This window comes from Aythya fuligula, chromosome 3, assembly GCF_009819795.1.
Source record: "Aythya fuligula isolate bAytFul2 chromosome 3, bAytFul2.pri, whole genome shotgun sequence".
Classification (NCBI taxonomy): domain Eukaryota; kingdom Metazoa; phylum Chordata; class Aves; order Anseriformes; family Anatidae; genus Aythya; species Aythya fuligula.
In genome coordinates, this window is record NC_045561.1 from 117,172,390 (window position 1) to 117,192,227 (window position 19,838).

A 19,838-nucleotide genomic window follows, 5' to 3' on the forward strand; every position below is an offset into this window, starting at 1 on the left:
TCCCAGCCCAGGAGGGATGCGGTGTGAGCAGTGCCCGCACGGGAAGGTGAAGTGGAGACAACGCCAGAGCAGGAATTTCTCCCCCCTCTCCCTCTCAGTCACTTGCCGGACTGGAAGGGCTCTTTGGCAAACCGATGTGGTGCCAGGAGCCACGTTTTGGGATGAAGCTGCTGCTGAGCCTTCATAAAATCACAGAATCATTAGTGCTGGACAAGCCCTCCAAGATCACCTGGTCCAACCACCCCCTACCACCAATGTCACCACCAAACCCTGTCCCCACGCACCACGTCCAACCTCTCCTTGAACACCCCCAGGGACAGGGACTCCACCACCTCCCTGGGCAACCCGTCCCAATGCCTGACTGCTCCTTCTGATCAGAAATGTTTCCTCGTTTCCAACCTGAACCTCCCCTGGGGTCCCTGCTGCTTGATGGACCACCAGGAGCATTGGGATCCTTGCTCCGAGGGGGACAGGGCTGAAGCAGAGAAAAGGACTGGACGGCCTTATGTACAAATAAACCCCTGTGGGTGCTCATCTACAGGGCAGCCAGCCAGACCTTGGAGGGGACAACGAGCACTTCCAGAGGGACAGGACACGTACAGAGCCCCTCCAGAAACGGCAGCCCCTATTCAGACCTGCTCAGTGCTCCCTCCAGCTTGGTGACACCATAAAACGGGTGTCAGGGCCTCGTGGATGTAACACAGTGCTTCTGAAAGAGGCTCCATTTCTGAAATCTTGTGGCCATGACCAGTTTCTGACTGCCTGCTTTGCCTCCTGTTGCTGGGCTTGCCCTCCGGTAAGGCTGCAGTTATTAAAAGCAGCGCCGATCCATAATTTATCTTCCTGCTTAAGAGCACACAGCACACCGTGCCGCTGCTGGTATGGTGGCATTTCCTCCCCGAGGCTGATCTCATTGAAGTCCGGGGGTGTCTGACTCGTGAGGATTAGCAGAAGTTGGAGCCAGGCCATCGGAAATGCATTTAATGCTTTCCAGGCAAGGTCCTGCCTACCGCTCCTGCTGGACCAGCTGAAGACACATGGATAGAGGACAAAAGAGAAAGAATTGGGGCCGCGCAGCAGAAAACCTTTTCTGCCCCATCAGCACGCTGAGAAATGTCCACGGCTTTGCATTGAGCAGCCTCCTACTTGCTGTGGGTCCTCAATTCAGCTTCTCGGGAAAGACTCAGCTTGTACATTTGCGAAATGTCAAATTATTTCCACTCCCTGGAGCTGCAAGAGGGCAGCACAGGGGGTGGAGAGATTGGTGCATTGGCACAAAACTCTTCCCTAAAGAGAAGGATGCTACGGAGGAGCAAGATGCCTCCGAGACTCAATAAGCACATCCACCACGTGAGCACAAGCGAAAGTTAGAAGCAACTTAAAGCTCCTGCCTTTGATGCCTTGTTTTCAAAGGAACTGTCCCAATTTACAGCGCTTTTAGGATGCGGCTAATTGGCATCAGCCATCTAGTCAGTGGCTTCTGGAAATCCCTGCGCTTGCCCCTGGGTGACTGCACCAGGAAAGCAAATGGGGACGTGCAGGCAGCGATTCGAGAAGGGACCAAACCTTCCTCCTGTCTCTGCCCTCCTGGGACGGCTCAGCACAGTGCTTTTTCCTCAGGCAGGACCAGGTTTTGGTCTCGAACACACACACACAACACCCCGAGCTGGGGAAACAAGGGCATCGCGTTATTAGATGGGAAATAGAGCTCTTGAGAAAGAGACAAGTGAGCCTTTGGGAAGGTTTTCTTCTTTAATACAAGTGGCTAATCTTGTAAAAATAGGTTACAAGGGGAAAGGGGAGGAGTATTCGAATCGGGGACTTGAAACATTCCTATCTCTTCGAAGGTTTTTCCATTTCAATGGGCCTCGGAAAACGCCAGATTTGTCAGGCGTGAAATGGCCATTACGGGCACAAATGCGCTCAGGAACTTATTAGGCTAGGTGAAAAAGGAAGGGTTATTACACCAGCCAAGTATAAAGAAGTCCAGTCCTCTCCCTCCCGTGGCATTAAGTGAGATTTAGCAATTTTTCCTGACTTCATCACAAACCTAAAATACAGCTGAGCGGCACCTTATCGGGCCGTGTCCTTGGCCACAGGTATCTCCAAGCACTCCTCCAGAAATAGCAGCTCAGCCTCCCCGTGCCATGCATGTGGAGAAAGCAGGCAGCCACTGTGGTGTCCATACACACCTCTATACGTAAACAAGGCACGGTATGTTGCCAAAATCAGGGATTTATGGACGAGAGGAGGTGGCCTGGTCACCCTGTGGGACCTCCTCAGGCGGTAGAGCAGGGCCTCGAATCGCTTCTCTTCTCTGGAAGATTCTCAGCCTGAGGTGCCATAAAGCTGCTGAGAAACAACAGCTCGACAATGTTACTGGGAGATCAAACTTCTTGGCACTGGTTGATCTCCAAATGCTTTCTGAAGAACCAGCAGCAAATGGCTGGTGGGGTTGGGAGCTGTGAGTTCAGCCATGTTGCCGATGTGAGCCCCTGCTCACGGGAGCCCCTTCTCAGACCCAACCTGTGGCCACCTCAGGTGTCTCTGACAGAAAGGAATCCCTTTTGAAGACATCAAGAAATGGGGGAATCCATCCTTCCTCTGAATGTCCCTCAGGACGTCCAACCTAAGGCCAACCACTCGCTCCTCTGAGGGATCCGCCATCAGCTCCCTCAGCAGGCCTCTTCCACACGGGACCGGGCAGCGCCATAACCAAACCCTCTTTCAGTTCTTATTCAACCAGATCAAGCTCGCCATCTCTCACCCAGGGCCATTTCTCCTGCCCTTCCCTCACGTTAATGATGGCTTTTGATCATATTTTTCAGGCGTTGTGAGCCAAGAGCTGGGTGAGCACCCACCAAAGTTGCCTCAGCAAGCGTGAGGCGCGTGCTGAAATGCTGAGCTCCGGCTCACCAGTTACTCACCAGTAACCTTCACCCAGCGAGATTCTAGCACTGGGGAGCTCAAAAAATCCCATCAGCTAAAAGAAAGGCACACAAATTCACCAAAAAGCCACCCTCCCCTGCAGGGAACAGGGAGGCTCCAACCACAGAGCACAGCAGCACTGTTAGGACCTTCACACAAACCCCAGCCCCTCCTGCCTCACATTTTGTACTTCTGGCTGTCTTTACCTTGGTTGTTTTTGGCCTTTTCTTGGCAATTTTGTTTGAAAACCTTTGCCACCAGTGGTATTACGAAGCGTGGTGCTGTACAAAGTCGCTGCCGTGGCTCCCAGCTCCAAATCACCTAAGCAGTTTACACACTTAGGAAGTTTGTCTTAAAACTACAAGACATAAAATGCTTCTCAGCACAACACACACCATATTAGAGACTTCTGCTCCTCTCAGCAAAGCGAGGTGATTTCATTCCACCAGTTTCTTTTGACTGAAGGAGCACGAAACCCCGAAACTCAACCCAAACCTGTTTAATACATCCATTTGCTCCTGGCGTTGTTCATGGCCATGCTGGCCAAAAAAGATCTTAAAAGCGTTAGACAGAGCTAAAAGAAAGCTTAAATCTGTCCTCTGCCCAGCAAGAATGCCCCAACCAACACCAGTATTTTTTATTTATGCAGAATATTTATACATAAATACAAAAATTTAGTAAAATCGGTGTCTTCCAGAAATGTCTAGTGAGGCTTTATGCCTAAGCCTTAAATTAAGCGTCACATCTAATTTGATGGCGAAAACATGAAGAATGTCTGTGCCCTTGGAGAAATCCTGACAGCTCCGCTTAGAGAAGCAGATTGATTTGTGGGCAAAGAGCAAGCTCTGCAAGCAAGCGGGAAGCTCATTGCTTGTCAGGTCTTCATCAGGAAAAAAACAAAAGGGCACCCTTAGGAGAGCTGAGTAATTCGGAGAGCCAAAGAACAAGTTCTCGGGAAAAGGATCCACTTCCACTGTTCCCAAAGACACGGGGAAAAAGGGAGAAGCAGAGTGGTCCTGGCAGCACAGTCCTCTAGGGCCGACACAGATTTACAGCCCTGTCAATCCTCTTCTTGGCACTGGCTCTTGAAGTTTGCAGTAAGATCCAGAGAAGGAAGGCACCGGCTGCGCAGGGAGGATGCTCAAGGGCTGTGCCTCAGCCTTGCTGCCATCCCAGGGACTGAACCCATGGACAAACCCTTCTAAAAAATGTACTTTATCCCGATGGTAGCATCTAGGGGCAAAGATCCCAACCGAGGACACACCGTTCCGCTTCGTATGGCTGAGCCAGAGGGATTTGCAAGGTCAGAACCTCAGAATTGCAGCAGAGGAGGAACAGTAAGTGGCACCGGGAATCCCTTTGCCCTTACCTGAAACTGTTCTGTAATCAGGCCACTCATTTTCAGCTCAGAGGTCGGACAAAATCCGGATAATCCCCTGACGAAGCAACACGCCCAGCTCAGCCCTCAAGACCTGCAGACTGCCAGACACAACAGCACACGAATGCTGAGCTGGCAGGTTATTTACAGGGCAGGAAGGGCTTTCTTCCCAAGCAGATCTCGTGCCTGTGTGGATTCACATACACGTGGGCAGGATAAATATTAATTTTTTACCTGGTCTGGCTCCATCCCCTGCTCCCACTGCAGTGGAGGTGTTGGATCAGGCTCTTGCTTCTCCACTGCTGTGCCCAGGGATGCAGAGGAGGAAGGCAGCCAGCCTGTCCTAAGAGCAGCACCATCTTCACAGCTTTTTCAGGAGCGCAGATGTCAGGACAGGTTTGCACTGACCAGCCAGAAACGAAGAGGGATGCAGCACCACAAATTTCCCTGGCTATTGCAGGAATTTTGGAATTTGGGATCAGGAGAGACTCCGTGTGGAAGCCACACACCTGAAGTTCACCCTCATAATGATGACTTTGATCCCAGTTTCTCTCGAGCTCCCGGTCATCTTCCCCCATGTAACATGTCAAAGGGCAGAGGCCAGTCCCAAGACCTCACAGATGAGTCCTGTCTGCTGGACGAGCTGCCAAGCCTTCCGTGAAGAAGCCGATGAAGCCACCAGCATCTCCACAGCCACCACCACACATCTCCTGCAGCATTGAAAGCCTCCTGAAAGCACAACACCACGAGCCCCTGGGCTCTGTCCTGCCCACACAGAACCATCTCCTCCTGCCAAGCCCAACTCCCAGGCTCCAGGCTTTGCTGCCTCCAATTCGGAGGTGTTTTCAAGCTTTGGATGAAAAGATCTCAGGGACTATTTTAAAAATCATCTCCAGAGGAATGAGAGAGTTTCACTGGAGGGGAATTTAGCTGCAAAACTACCCAAAGGCCGCGTGCAGTGCACGTAAATTGGCAAAACAGATGCATTTTTAAAATAGGCATAATTAAATAATGCAACATAAAACCAGACGTAAATTATCCCCCCGTGAGAACAAAACCACACAGGAAGGTACTAGTAGAAATCCCTTTTTAACACCGATATGGTGTCCATGGACATCATCTGTGCCAACGCTTGGGCTCTCTTTAAACCACGCGAGTGGTGTCCGTGGGCTGCTCATCTCCGAGCTGAGAAAAGCTTGCTATACAAATAAAACCCATTATTTATTCATTTTCATAGGGGTGCAGCTGTCACTCGGTTTGGAGGAAGCTAAGGGAGAGGCGTACTTATTTTAACATTAAAGAGATCCAGATCTTCACTTATTTTTATTTTCCCTGCATGTCCCTGTTAGTGGCTGCGCAATTAAAGACGCGCATTGGTTGTCCACCTAGATTTATTTATAATTATTTGCAATTATTTGGCTTTGAAGAACATCCTTGGGACAACATGCTGTCATACCTCATAGGTACTCTCCCCTGGCTATTATTTTTTTGCAATTAAAAGGGGAATATCCAAGGGCATGGAAGTGAAGTGTTTCTTTATCAGTGCTCTTTCGAGCCAGGCAGACGTCACAAACCTGCTTCCACCTGGCAAATTCCCCCTTGGTATTCAAGGCAGGAAATTCAGGTGAATTTATTCTGCTTAGGAGATCACAGAACATGCTGGGGAGACCGGGGACGGCAGCAGCAGCATCTGCACCCTGATTTAGCAAATTAGGGGCACAGAAACGCAACCAGTTGTCTTTGGTAAGACAGCAAGGCAAACAAATAAATATCTATCTGCTGTACCAGCTCTCTGCCAGGTGTCTGCTGCAATTTGAAAGTGGTGGTGTTTAACTGGATTGCAAAATTAGCTTCTTACCAGGTGCTGACAGCTGCTGTGAGGGTTTGTGCCTCTCCTGCTGCCCGCAGCTCCTGCAGGAACCCCTTGAAGGAGGCCACGTGCGCCCTGTATCCAGCTTTCTGCAGGGAGACCCAGGCTGGTTAGATAATAGCAGCTTAGGAGATGATGTGCACGCTGCCAGCGAGCCTGGGAGCTGAACCATCCCTCTGTGCCAGTTTTAAGCCCATTTTGACCCCTAGGAGTTAGCAGTTTGGATCTGCCAGCTCCCTGGGAAAGCCTGACCTGATCTGGGGAAAAATATTCAGTGTTCCTGCCTCGCCTTCCCAGCTGCACTATGTGGATGGAGCACTCAGCACAGATGTGTTGGGAGATGTTCAGGGCCAGGTACAACCTCAGTACCAACCTCAGTCTTGGAGGAGCCATACTGGAGCTAAAGAAAGATGCACACACTATAAAGTCTTGTCCTTACTAAAGCAAGCAAGCAAAAGCCCCAAACTTCTAAAGTACCAAAGTCCAGATCTCTCTCAGCCCTTCTCTCCGGAGAAAACCCTTCTGGCAAACTCACGTGCTTCTAAATTCATTGGAAAAGAATTGCTGGTCCCTGGGACTGCGCCGAGAAGTCTGGCAGCAAATGGACTGAGAGCTGGGGGAGGGATCTGAGAGAGGCTGTCACATCTCATCTGCAAGACGGAGAGCGTGTAACAAATTAGCCCGGCAGTTTAGGAGCACCCTTGAGGTAGCCTCTCCTTGCCAAGCCATCAGCTGCTGTGCCATAGCAGGTCGCCAGCAATAAAGGGAAGAAAACACACAAACGTCCACTTGAAAAACAGAGAAACACACATTGGAGAGTGAGAACATCTCCAGGGGAAGAGGAAAGCGCCGGCAACCCAAGGGATGCCGTCCCAGGGGATTACTGGAAATACTTTTTTTCCCATTCACTGGGGCAGAGCTCATCTTTCCACACGCTGCTCTCCGGCTGATAGCCTGGCTGCTTTAATTAACAGAGCCTTCCGTCAGTGCGGTGCTGCACGATTACTTCTTCTGCAGGTTCCCTCGCTGTCTACGAGGCATCTGTCAAGCAGGATTTCCATGACGAAAGCGAAACGAAACGCCCGGCAAAGCAGGTGTAATTATTTTAAAACTGGTTAAATTCGGCGTGGCTCAGCAGCTTGAGCACGTTACGTCTAATGATGCTCGAGGATGTTCAGCTGCTGTGGCCCATCCTAGATGCTCTGGTGCAGACGTTCACATTTGGGGGCAGGAGGCATCAAAACGAGCATTATTTCTCTGTTCGTGGAGGGGGGAGGTGGGGAAAGACAATTCACAACTCGCAGAGCACTTAGTGAAAAAGCTGGAAGGAAATTCAGCGTGGAAGCAAAACCACAATGGCATCAACTCCGTGGGCAGGTTATTTTTTGAGGAGAAGGGGGCAGAGAAGAAACAGTTGTGGTGCCAGGAGCAGCGAGCATGAAGAGCACTCAGACCTGCACACCCACTTTCAGCTGCCAGGTTCACGCCAGACTAAAAGTTTTCCAAGGACATCAGAGATTTAGAGAGTTGAGATCTCACTGGGAAAGTTCTGATGGGTCTGGGCTGGCTGAAACGGCGACAGCTTTGTGCCAGCAAGCCTGTCCTCAACCCCATTACCTAGCGATGAGAGCTCTTTTCTGTAAGGTTAGAAGAAAAGACCCAGCAAATCCATGCCACGGTTCTGCAATCAGCGTCTTATCTCTCATTTTTCTCCAGGATGAGCACGGCTTATGCAGAAAAGCAATTTCCATCAGCTCGGGTATCAGAGAACAGGCAGGATATTGCCCTGAATGTGGTCAAATAAAGGGGAAAGGCAGGTTGGGAAGATCTTCCCTTTGCTCACAGGTTCACCTGTTCCATATCCCAGGGCTTCCAGGCAGAGCCAGGGCAATGTCCTGTTCTTCAGAGCTCCACTTGCTCTCAGACTCTTAATTCGGGGTGATCTGTTTAAGCTTCTCCTGCTATTCAATTAAAACATTAAATAAAATCAAGGGGGAGCAAATGCTTTCAGCGAGGGGCTCCGAAATAGATGGCTGGGATGAGTGGGGACTACCAAGAGCACCTCCTGCAGCATGGGCTGGGAATTAAGGAGCGCCATGTGTTAGCAATTACAAAGTTCACATTGATTAGGCATAATTAAAACCAATTCCTTTTTATAAAATCTTTCCACCTGTTTCCACCAGCCCTGTCCAGGATGCTTTAAAAATTCAGCGCTGAGCACAAAAACCCATTTACTTTTCCTGCATGGACCTCAAAAAAAAAAATCAGGCTGCAATTCAGATAAGCGTCCAGACACCCAAAGACGTTTGCTGAACAATTTTGATCTGAAAAATGTTATCTGGGAGGCCCGAGAACAGCTTCACCAAATTTCCCATCTTTCTACTGCTAATAAAATCTGGGAATAGGCAAAAACAGCTTTTCTGTGAGCTTACAGGGAGACGTACAACTTCATGCTTTAGTGGGCAGGCGTCATTTTCTCCTCTCTGTGCCTCAGTTTCTCTCCAGCTCATTTCCAGCATGCCCCCGTGTGCTGTTTATGGTCTTTGTCCCATATTTATCAGCTCTGGAGGAGGGGAATCCAGGATTTGATTTCTAGAGAGGTGAGGAAGCATCATCCATCAGACAGAAGGGAGAGATTCCTTGTGGGAAAAGGGGTAAAAGTGTCCAGGAGATGAACAATTTTGTGGCTGCTGTGCCACCACCAGCTTGGGAGTAAGTTATCATCTACCTGCGAGCTGCAAGGTCGCTGCCGATCGATCCCAATGAGTTTGGGGAGGCATCTCTGAGCTTCATCGGACACGAGGGAACAAGCGGAGTGATGAAAACCTCTCTCTTGCCCCTCATCTCTTTCTCTGCCCTTGTATCCACACGTTACAGTCCCAGAAAAGGCAGAGAAGGTGGAAACGGAAGGCAAAAAAAAGGAAAAAAAAATGCCTACACACTCAGTTCTGCCCCCAACTTCTTCCCCAGCATGGATTAATTTGCTGCTTAAACAGCAGCAGCAGACTGCAAGGGGGTGGGAGTTAATATTGTCCCGCAGGGACAAGCATCTGGGTTTTAGCAGCACAGGTAAACCGAGCAGCAAGTCTGCTGCAAAAACTACGCAGAGAGGCAGCAAGCTCCGAGGGGTGGGAGAAGCAAGGCAGCTCGCGGGGCTCCGCAGGCAGCAGGTGGTGCTACGAACCCGGCAGCAGCACAGGAATATTTGGCGGTGTTGTCCTGCCTCTGAAAACTGCTCTCATGGAGAGATTTTGTAATTCGTGTACCTTTGCTACGCTGCTGCTGAAGGTGCTGTGCTGGCTGGGTCCCGTCAAACCCACGGGGTTTTATTCCCCTCTGATGCAAGCTCCCCCTGGTCCTGGCGCAGGACCACGCACACCACCCCAGTATAATTGAGTTACCGGTGTCCACGAGCTGCTGGTGCCCCAGCTGAGTTTGCAAAGTTGGCTCCGCTCTTCCCCAAAAAAACAAGTATGAAGTAGCAGGACAAGCGCAGACGCCGATGCTGCGGACGTGGCAAGCCACAGCCGCCCCGTACAGGGCTCTGCTCCTCATCCTCCGAGCTAAAAACAGCACCTGGGAGCTCCCCGTGCGCCTGCCATGGACATCCCAGGGCAAATTTGAGGATTTCTGGCAGCAAATCGAAGGCATCAAGTCTTTCAGCAGCGGGCTCGGCACAGGACAGCTGTACAGACGCTGCTCAAACAAAAGGGAAAGTCCTGACAGCATTTCCCCAAGGCTTCTCCCGCTTACCCAGTGCCCTTTCAGGGGGCAGGTCTGCAGATTTCAGCGGCGGTGCTGCTGGATTTGAAATTTTCCAAAGATGCTTCCTTTTCAGGCAAGCAGCTCAAGTGAACAAGCTTCCTCAGCCGGCCACCAAGCCAGCAGAAAAGGACACGACGCCACTGGAACCGGCTGCGGAGATCAAAGCTAGCTACTTACCCCGTAACAAAGCTGAGGGAAAGGATTAGTCACTGCCGAAAGCCACGGGAGCTGGCGTTGGCAGTGAACCCAGGCAAATTGCTCGTAAATGCCTCCAAGCACACACAACCCTGGAGGAAGAGGAGAAAGCAAAGCCCTGCAGGGCTTTTCCAGCCGCGGCTCGTCACCGAAGGAGCCGTGCACCACGGAGAAGAAAGAAAAGTCAGAAGTTTGGGTTATTAATTCTGAGGACATGAGCACAGGTTATGGAAATACCATTTTGGGAGGAGTATGATGTAGCCAGTGTACCCACGGGTCTGTCCATCCTATAATATTGGAGGCTGTGCTCCAGGCATGATGCCAGCGCCCTCTGAAAAACCCTGGGGGTCCCCAAACTGAACCAAAAACCAGGCAGGCATTCCTGGGGCAGGGGGAGAGCTGCCAGACGGGCTCAAAACAACACAACCGGATGATCCTGATCCAAAAAACACTCCTACCAACAAGTGTTTGTCCCCACGGAGCTTTCTGTCTTCCATGAACCCTTTTCAGGGGTTGCTTGGACCCATGGCCTTTGGGAAGCACATACATGTAGGCTTTCCTGGCTCAGGCTGCAGTCCTGGGGGGCTTTAAGTAAGTTTCTGCAAGGGAAATGGATAATTTAATTGCTGCAATAGAGGATCTGCGGCTGTTTTGAGTGCAAGCTGCTCCAGAGTTTAATCAGCTCGCGGGTTGGGGCTTTGTGCTTTCTCTACGCAGCGCCGGCAGCCTTCTGAAATACATCTTAAGTGGGTCTGGCTGTCCAAACACTTTGTTTTCAGGATTAAAACCAGAGTAGAAAGAAGAGAAATGATTCCTGGTCCCCTTTCTCCAATCTGTGCCCTGCTCTGAGCCACATGAAGGCATTCAGCCAGCTTCGGAGCTGCTGAAACCACGCACCTCGGTCATTCAGCATCGGGCTGGGCACACTGCTATGCCAAAATTGGGATGAGGAGCACAGGGAAGTGCCCTGAAGCCACCAGAAACCAGCAGCACACCGGCTCCCGAGCGCTGGGAAAAGCGCAGCGGGATCTGAATCGTTCTTGGGTGCATCTCATTACCATTCGCGTGGGCTGCCCGCGTGGTTTCCTCGGTGTTTTGCCTCGTTTGTTTCCCTTTGCTTTTATTCGCGCGGGTGAAAAAGCTGCCAGGGAACTGCAAAGCGAAGAGCGAGGTTCTCCTGTCGTCACCTGGATGTTATTTAGAAATCCTGAGCGTGGAGAAGCAGAGTGGGGAAGCTGGAAGTCTCTGTCCCAGGACCAAGCCAGGTCTTCTCCTTACTGACTCAGTCTTCATTCCGCTGCTGGAAATCCTTCCAAGGTTGATGCAGGAGCCACAGCCAGTTACCCCTTATCACTCAAACCCTGGTGCAGTCTTTCCGCCTGCTCAGAGCAGAGATTTAACCCCAAACCCTTCTCCTTTTACCCCCCAGAAGCACAGAAACGGCAGGAGCACGCAGGAGAGCTGCCACCCTGCCCGCACGGAGCCCACCTGCTGGCACCAAAAGCAGGCACTGGGTGGCCCGGGCAGGCTTTAACTCCTTGAGGATATTTCAGCTTTGGCAGATGTCACAGCCACCTCGAGGGACACCCGATTTCAAGGTTCAAAAGCCAGCTCAGGAGGTAAGGGACGGCCGAGATGTCACTGATGGCACGGCCGCGGTGATGTTCTCCGGGCTCCTCTGCGTGCCAGGTTCACCCGGTGAAGTGCTACAGATGCAAACACTCAGGGGAAGGAAGCTTTCAGGCTTGCACAAACAAGAATACTCGTTTGGATCCTTGTTTTTTATCTCCTGAATGCGAGATGGGAACAGTCTGCACGGCACAAAGGCACTTCAAACTCGAGGGCAATCCATCTACATCTGTTCTGAGGGAAACCTTGAGTGACTACACACAGCTTTACAGCGCATTGTATCTGCACCTAGCTCAGCACAGGACCAGAATATATTATCACAGACTCCTGTGCAGCTCAGGAACCTGGCTGGTTTATCTACTAAACGCTGCCATCGCAAGAAATCTACCGAAATTAAAAAAAAAAATAAAAATCCAATATATTCTGTAGCCCTGTCCAACTCCTGGTCAGCAACCTAAGGTCAGCCCAGGCTGAAGGAGGTAGCACAACTCTCCTCCTTGCACCCTGCCAGCAGAAAGCTGCCCACCAAAAGCACAAAATAAGTTTTTTTTACCAGCTCCAGCAGCGCCTCGGTGGGACTTTGGGCCACATCGAGCAGCCTGCACGCCGGCCAGCTGCGGGGACGTTACAGAGCTCATTTGCTACACAAGGATACAGCATCGCTTGAAGATCTGAGAGAATTGGATATTCCCCATCAAAAGACACTTCTTCCCTGCAAGGAGATGAATCCCACAGCTTTGGAGTTGCTTCCAGCAGCAGCTGAAGGGGCTGTGTTTCTCCCCACTGCCTGCAGCCCCCCGCGTCTCTGCTCTGCTCCCCAGGTCCCTGCAGCGGTGGCTTTTAGGACGTGTCACCGTTTGAGGAAGCCCAGGGAAGTTTTTGTACCATTGTCGTGCCAAAACAGGGGGCAGAGTATTGAGGAACACTTACAGGCCCCCAGCACGATCTAACCAGCAGGTCTGGAGGTGGACGAGCACGTTGGGAGATGGATGCCTGCAGGCTGCAAAGGGTTAGGGCTCATGTAGGGGATCCTGAGAGCCTGAGGCTCTTCTGAAGCATGGCACGTAGAAAAACTGTGCGTGTGTAAGGTTTGTGCATGTCAAAGTCCCCAAAAAACAAGTGGGACCCCAACACAATAGACGTACAAAAGAGAGCAGAGGAAAAAAGGCATTAGCATCCATCAACAGAAACATATTTTCCTTGCACAAATAACACCCATTAGCGACTCCAAAGAGAAGCATCCCCAGCTCCGGAGGAGTGCACGGTTTCGAAGAAGACACAATGCGAAGACTTTCACAGAATTCAAGCATTCAACGGGCCTAATGTGAGAGATTATTTCGCAATTATCCAAGCAATTTTCTCTCCTCATTGTCCCTGGACCATAAGGGTTTTTAAATGTGAGCAGAAGGATTTATTCATCACAATAATAATAAAACGAAATATTAAATCAATGAATCTCCTTGCATGAAGCATAAAGCTCACATTGCTATTAAGCTTGGCGGCGTCCTGTCACATAAAGCACATGCAGTTTGCGTACTTAAATACCATCTCCCTCTTTTATTTCTCCCTTCCCTAATTTGTAACGCATTATCCTTCCATTTGTCCTCTAAACATGACCGGATTCAAACAACGCAGCACTGCCTTTTTGCTTGTGCTCTCTTTCCGAGTGCAGCTGGAGATTTATATTTCATATTGATCACTAACAATGCCCGGTGCAGAAAGTCATGCGGAGACTACAGAGAAAGTCCTAAAACAAAGAAATAAATATTAATTAAGGGAGAATTAGCTCGTTAAAAGCAACACTGCCAATAGGCAAGGGAGTAGCCAGGCACCAGAAGGCACGTTGGTCTTTTAAGGTGTCATTTCTTCAGTTTGGCTGGGAATAAATCAGCCCAAATCTGACCCAAACTCACTAAGACAGAAACTCTCATGGTTACATAGGTCTTGGCTTATGCTTTCCCCCATTTTCTCTCCTCTCCTCCCTTGTAATACAACATGATAAATGCCTTCGGAGGCCCTTATCGAGCGCACAGCACAGCTGCAGTGTGTCCCTCTCTTGTTTTTGTAAAAGATTTATCAGGTAAGGTGCAGCAGCAGCCACTATTTAGATATTTATAAGGTGCCACCTGTCCTCACAGTGTGATACTTGAAGTGCCCGAGCAAAGATTTTCAATAAACAGGCCTAAAATCTCTTACCCTTAAGCCCTGAGACTCATAGCGGGCTCCACGCACGCAATTATTGTTTCAAGACTGCCAAATACCCGGCACTGCAAAGACCCTGCACGTGTACAATTCAGACCATTCTGTCTATCAGCTCCTGCATCCCGTGAGCTGAAGGCTGCAGGCTGGCTCTCACGATCCCAATTCATCTCGCCCACCTCTGAAGTCACGGAGAGAAACGAGCCTTTCTACAAGACAAGCCACGGAGTCCTCACGCGCGCACCTAAAATGGGTCAGCTGAGTCATTACCTTTCATCTCCCTGTTTTTCTCCACGATAAAGAAACCAGATCAGGTACAGACATCCACAAGGATGCGAGACGAATGCTGGCCCAGATGACTAAGCCGAGCCGACGCTCTTCAGAACGGCTACAGCCAACTTTAATATACAAAACCCACTGTGAAACGAGACCACGGGGTCTACATCTTTCTTACCATGATCGGGACGCCGATGTCTGGCCACAAGAGATCCTCGGAGGGAAGCTTGGGAGAGTTCCACACTACCACCACTTTATTTAAGTACGGGAGACCATTGAGCCTTTCTAGGGAGTTCATCAACACTTCCTCCCGCTCGTACGTTAGCATCACGACCGTGAACTGCTCCCGGGGCACGTTGCCACCCAAAGCAGCCTGGAACTCCTTCCCAGAGCCACCCGCTCCTCCACCTATCGGTCGAAATCCAGTCCCGGACCCTAAAAACTTGGCTTCCGATGGTAAAACAGGGTCGAAGGGGGTATAGGGGAAGAGGTGGAAAGGCCCTGGAGCGGAATTCCAATTCCTGTAGATGTCCATTGCGGTGAGGGTGAAATTGCGGAGATATTTGGGAGATGCATAGGGTGGTTCGGTTTCCACAGGCCCCAAGTCCAGGTCGCCGTTGTCTGCCATGTTGGGGTCTGTGCCAGCAGCTTTGCCCGAGCGGTGGGGGATCTCCACCGCAGTTTCTTCTCGGATAGGAGCAGCCGGGATTTGGATTCGAGTCCTTATGATGGCTAAGACTGTGCTGAAAACGTTGTCGGAGGTGGAGAAGTAGGTCTCCCACAAGAAGCGGCCCTGCCTCCTCATGGCGAGCAGATCGTTGTCAGAAATGCTTCTCAGAAGGAAGTGCACTTCTGTGATACGTGGCTTTGGTATGATTAAGGCTGCCTCGTTCCACCGGATCACATCGTTATAGGGGAGCTGAACTTGCTCTCCGAGAACCACCGGGATGGCTCCGACCTCCAGCGCCTCGAACAGTCTCATGGCACACCCAGCGGAGATCACCAAGCGGGTGTCCCCCGGGGTGATTATCAGTGCAAAAGTAGATAGCTTCAGTAGCTCTAGTCTGTCGTCCCTTTCTCCACACAGAGCCCACTCAGTGGGCAGACTCGCCTTAGGCTGGTTCTTGCACGTGAACTCCACCAAAACAAAGTCCAGCTTGCTGTCCTGAACGGCCTTCAGGGTGGTAATGATGCGATCGTCGTAGTCAGCTGGGGCGTTGCCTTCAATCTCCTCTTCGAAAGAGCGAACCTCTTGCAAGCTGGATCGCAGAGACTCAATCTTCTCCCCCTGGAAACTAAACAGGTATTTACGCTTGACCGGCACCTGGGGCGGGATTTCTAGGAAGTTGGGTTCAGACATAGCGTGGACCAGGGGTGATACCACGATGTCAAACCCTGGTCGGTACTGCACGTCGTAAAAGGTGGACTGGGCAATCATGGCACGCCCCGTGCTGATGTTGTAAAGAAAGTTCTGAGTTTCCGATTTCCTCGATAAATTGATGATGAGATGGTTATGTCCGTCAGTCCTCCAATACGGCAAAGAGTGCAACTGTTGCTCTAGTTCAGTAGGTTTTGGCATCACGGGCTCTTGCATTTCCCCCACTAAAATTATATACACACAAGCAATATTTGCATTTTCAGTAACATAAACATTAGTTCTGACAGTCGCCTCAAAGGCTTGCTTAATTAAAGGGTCTAAGGAGCTACCGAAAGGGTAATCGTCACTGTTGTAGACGTAGACTGGAAAGCCAGATGTCAGCGGGCATCGTGAGTAGTCAAAGCAATTGTGCAGCCTGCAATTCCGGTTGGATTTTGGCAGGGGGAAGGTCACGTCGTCTTTGTCTGGCAGCAGCCGGATTGGCAAGGAGAGCTTCGGCTGGTTCTGAGCCATCAGCTCTTTGTAGGAATGCTCCGTCTGGCTGATGACATTCTTCAGCTGCAGCAGGTCCTGCTTGGCGTTCTCGATGCTCTTTTTGCAGGCCTCGATCTTCAAGTTGAGCTTGGCGATCTCGCTGTTGAGCTCCTGCCGCTTGGCCTCCAGCTGGAGCAGCTCCTCGCTGACCGACTCGCGGATGCGGCACAGGTCTTGCACGTGCTTCACCTCGCACAGCTCGTTGCCGGTCCGAGGGCCGAAGATGCGCTTGCCGGCATCGTCCGCGTCGTCGATGGTGGTCAGGTAGTAGTGGGCGATGAGGGGAAAGAAGACGAGGATGATGAAGAGGGTGAAGCTAAGCCAGGTGAGCCGGATCCGACTGGACCACCTCAACAACCACGGCTGGCCTCCGTTCCCCGCTCCCCCATTCCGCAACATCGTATAGCCAGTCATGAGTTCCCAAGTCACCGCCTGCCCAGTCACGTCGGATCAGTAGCCATAACCAAAAGGGCTTTTACAGCAAGTCTCTGCAAAAAAAAAAAGGTTACTCTGCCTGCTTAACGAGGGGCCAATAGAATGGGAATTTCATCGTGTCGCCACCACGGCTCTCCCGCAGTCGTTTCGGTCCCGGTCGCCTTGCTCGCCGGCCTCCTCGCCCACCCCGGCCCACCCTCGGTCTGCGGGCGAGTTGCTGGAAGTGTCACGGCGTTGTCATGGCGATTGGGAAGTCTCAGCCAGCGGGGGAAGAACACAAGGGGCTCAAGCCAAACTCCGCCGCTGCTCTCGACATCCTGCATTACCATCCGATGAATATGCAGAGGCACCAGCCATCGCGGAGGCCGAGCCAGGAGGGACTCGGAGGAACGTCAGGCGCTCTCATCGCTGCTGCACGGCTGATGCTCGGCCATTCCTGCAAGAGAACAGGCAGAAATTCAGACAGTGCCAACAAAACGACCCCGTAGTGACCTAAGATCACGCTCGTTTTTAAAAGCAACTCTCCCCTCTGTCCGAAGAGCGACCTTTGTATGTGTTTAACATCTCCAGGGTTAACAGCAGCAAACCTGAGAAGGTGATGGGATCCATGAGGTGTGGACACGTGGCTCTCACTGAGCACCCTCCTTTTCATTAGGGCTGCACGTTTCAGTGGCCAGCCCAGAAAATCCCAGCCCTTAGACCTGGTTTCCTTTTTCTGCCACTTTCTTACTGTGAAACTTTGGGGAAGCTGCTTGACATCTGCATGTCCCCAACCCCTCACGTCCAAAAGGGGGATGTTGACATCCACCTGCTCTGCCTGCCCGCCTCCTAATGGCACGTTGTGATCCGGGGACACAGCAGCAATGGGAATTTGTCCTGCATAACTGAGCGTAATCACTATTGTTCTGCTCGAGTGACTAGAGCTGATGAGGAATTTTTAGATGAAGTGTTTTGCTTTCATTTCCTGCTGGAAATTTTCGATTCATCGCCGCAGAAAGTTTAAAGGGAACGTACTCACAGCGGTTACAACCACCTCTGCAGGCTCGCTGCTTCTGAGATAGAACTTCGGGTCAAAACTGGAAAAAGGGAGCCTGTCTATGCTGTCCATCAAAGCAAAGATGCTGGAGTTAGGATCTGCGTGGTACCATGCCACACAAGTGGCATCAGCATGCTTAAATATGCCCTTTTCGCTTGCAAAACTGCTGTGGCACTGAATTAGCAGAGTGGCTAACACAAGGATGTGGCCAATTCAGCAGAGTCTTGGCCAGGTGATTGTGTTGCCATTAGAAACTCTCCCTCCTTTTTATCAGTAGCATCCGAGCCAGCCACGTTTCTGGGATATTTTTCATACCCCGGCTGATGAGTACAGCATTGGGCACAGTGGCAGTTCTTGCACAGCCTCACGAGAAGCTTATTCATTTCCGCTTCAATTTTTAATTAAAGTCACCTACAATGGTGACAGTCACTTTGCACTACATCTATTTCATACTCCCCTCATCTCCTCACCGAGAAGTAGCAGGAAGAAGGTGAGGAGGCAACCTGCAGCTAAAACAGAGCTCTGAAAACCAGCCAAAGCAAACCCAAAGTTCACCTTAAAGGAGCAGAGGTAAGTCACGGATAATTTTCCCTTCAGTACACGAGTGTGTCAGGGGAATAAACTGAAGATTTGACTCCAACCAGGAAAAAAAATGTAACCAAAGGGAAAGAAATGGACTAAAAACACACAATTTCTAGGCCCGTTTTGTTACAGGGCTCTCTGCTGTTGGTAGCGTAACGCCGCATGATTGAAGGAGAACTTCCTCTTCGGCCCCCCAACACGACCCCCAGTTGGGAGCTGCACTGCAATTAAAAACGAAAGCAGCTTTTAAATTCATAGCATTGTCTGGCAAACGCCACTGGTGTAAATCTCAGAAAGCCGGGCGGATAAAAAGGGCTGAAAAGTCAGGAAAAAAAAAATAAAACGAAATCAGCTTTCTCCGATCTTGGCAGCGTCGTCGGTGCAGGCAGATGGGGGAGGCTTCGGCTCTCCTGGCAGAACATTTTAATGCTGCTCTCTGTACACCAACCTCCATTTGCTGGGGCTGCGAGAGGCTGGTGATGAATGTAAATCCCCAGCTCTGCTGCGCGGGGCTGTCACTCAGGCTCAGGGAGCCCTGGCAGGAACAGCACACTCGCATCGCGCCGCTGGGACCACTGCTCTGCAACAGCAGGATTTTTAGCACGCACCAGTGTACAAAGCAGCCGGCTGACTGAAGGCGAAAAGAAGTTTTTAAGGTCTGTGTTATTTATTTTTTTTTAAGCTCTCTCCAGGAAATGAAGCTCGCGCTGTCACCGTCCGCGTGCACCAGTCGGTCCTGGCAATTTCAGCGCTGTCTCAAAGGGGCTGCGAAGATCCTGGAAGTGCTACCAGTTTTCTGCAAACAGCTGGCCAGGAGATGAGAGCTGCTCTGTTCACACTTCTCCTGAGGGAAATGCCAAAGCACATGCTCACTGGAACGGCAGCGGATCTGAAAAACAGCTCGACTTCAAGGCACACACGGGAAAAGCAGCTCTGCTGTTCTCTTCTTAGGGGGTGCCGTGGATTGCATGCAAGGCTCTGAGACACGATGGAAATAAGGGAACATACATGTGAGCAAAAAAGACAGATGAGGGGTGTGCATGTGCTGCTTTCCGACTGGCCAGAGAAAGCTGCAGCCCCCCCAGGAAGCAAACACAGTCCCAAAGGTTATCAGTTTAGCCTGCATCTAAATCTTGCTCCTTTTTAGCAGCTCTGCCCATTTATGAGCCCCAAACAGCGACGAAGTGGCAAAGGGGACTCCCTGAAATGGCAAATGGCATCCCTGGAAAGCTAAATCCAGGCCGTCACCCCACACACGATCCTCTGCAGCTGTTCTGCCATCTAATCCTTCCAGTGGCTCCTCTGGTCCCTCTACTTCAGCTGACACAGAACAAACTTTATCCTCCTGACCTAAAAACGTGGGCTGTGAATTAAAAAAAAAATAATCCATATGCTCAGAAACCTGAAGCTGACAAATGAACTCTGCTGCTGGCTGGGAGAAGACCACACAGAAGACACTAGAGGAGGCTGGGGAGGGATTTGAAATGCAACATGCGTGGCTTGGGATCAGTTAAAAGTATTGACTGTCAGCATGAAATATGTGCTGGTGATAAAGAAAGCACTTTAGTAACGAAGGAGAGTCTGAAAAGAGTGTCTAGGACTTTATTCCTATCAAGTAGATAGAGCTGGAGGT

The 19,838-nt window shown here is 50.8% G+C and overlaps 1 protein-coding gene across 2 annotated transcripts in view; it reads right to left on the reverse strand.

The window, feature by feature from the left end:
* Positions 1-19,838, reverse strand: part of EXTL3 (exostosin like glycosyltransferase 3) — a 51,636-nt gene that overhangs the window by 4,386 nt on the left and 27,412 nt on the right. For both annotated transcript variants that reach the window (XM_032184290.1, XM_032184289.1), the window contains exon 4: positions 14,419-17,023. In XM_032184290.1, coding sequence (XP_032040181.1) covers positions 14,419-16,566 — 2,148 coding nt within the window. In that variant the 5' untranslated portion in view covers positions 16,567-17,023. The remainder of the gene's footprint in view (positions 1-14,418; positions 17,024-19,838) is intronic.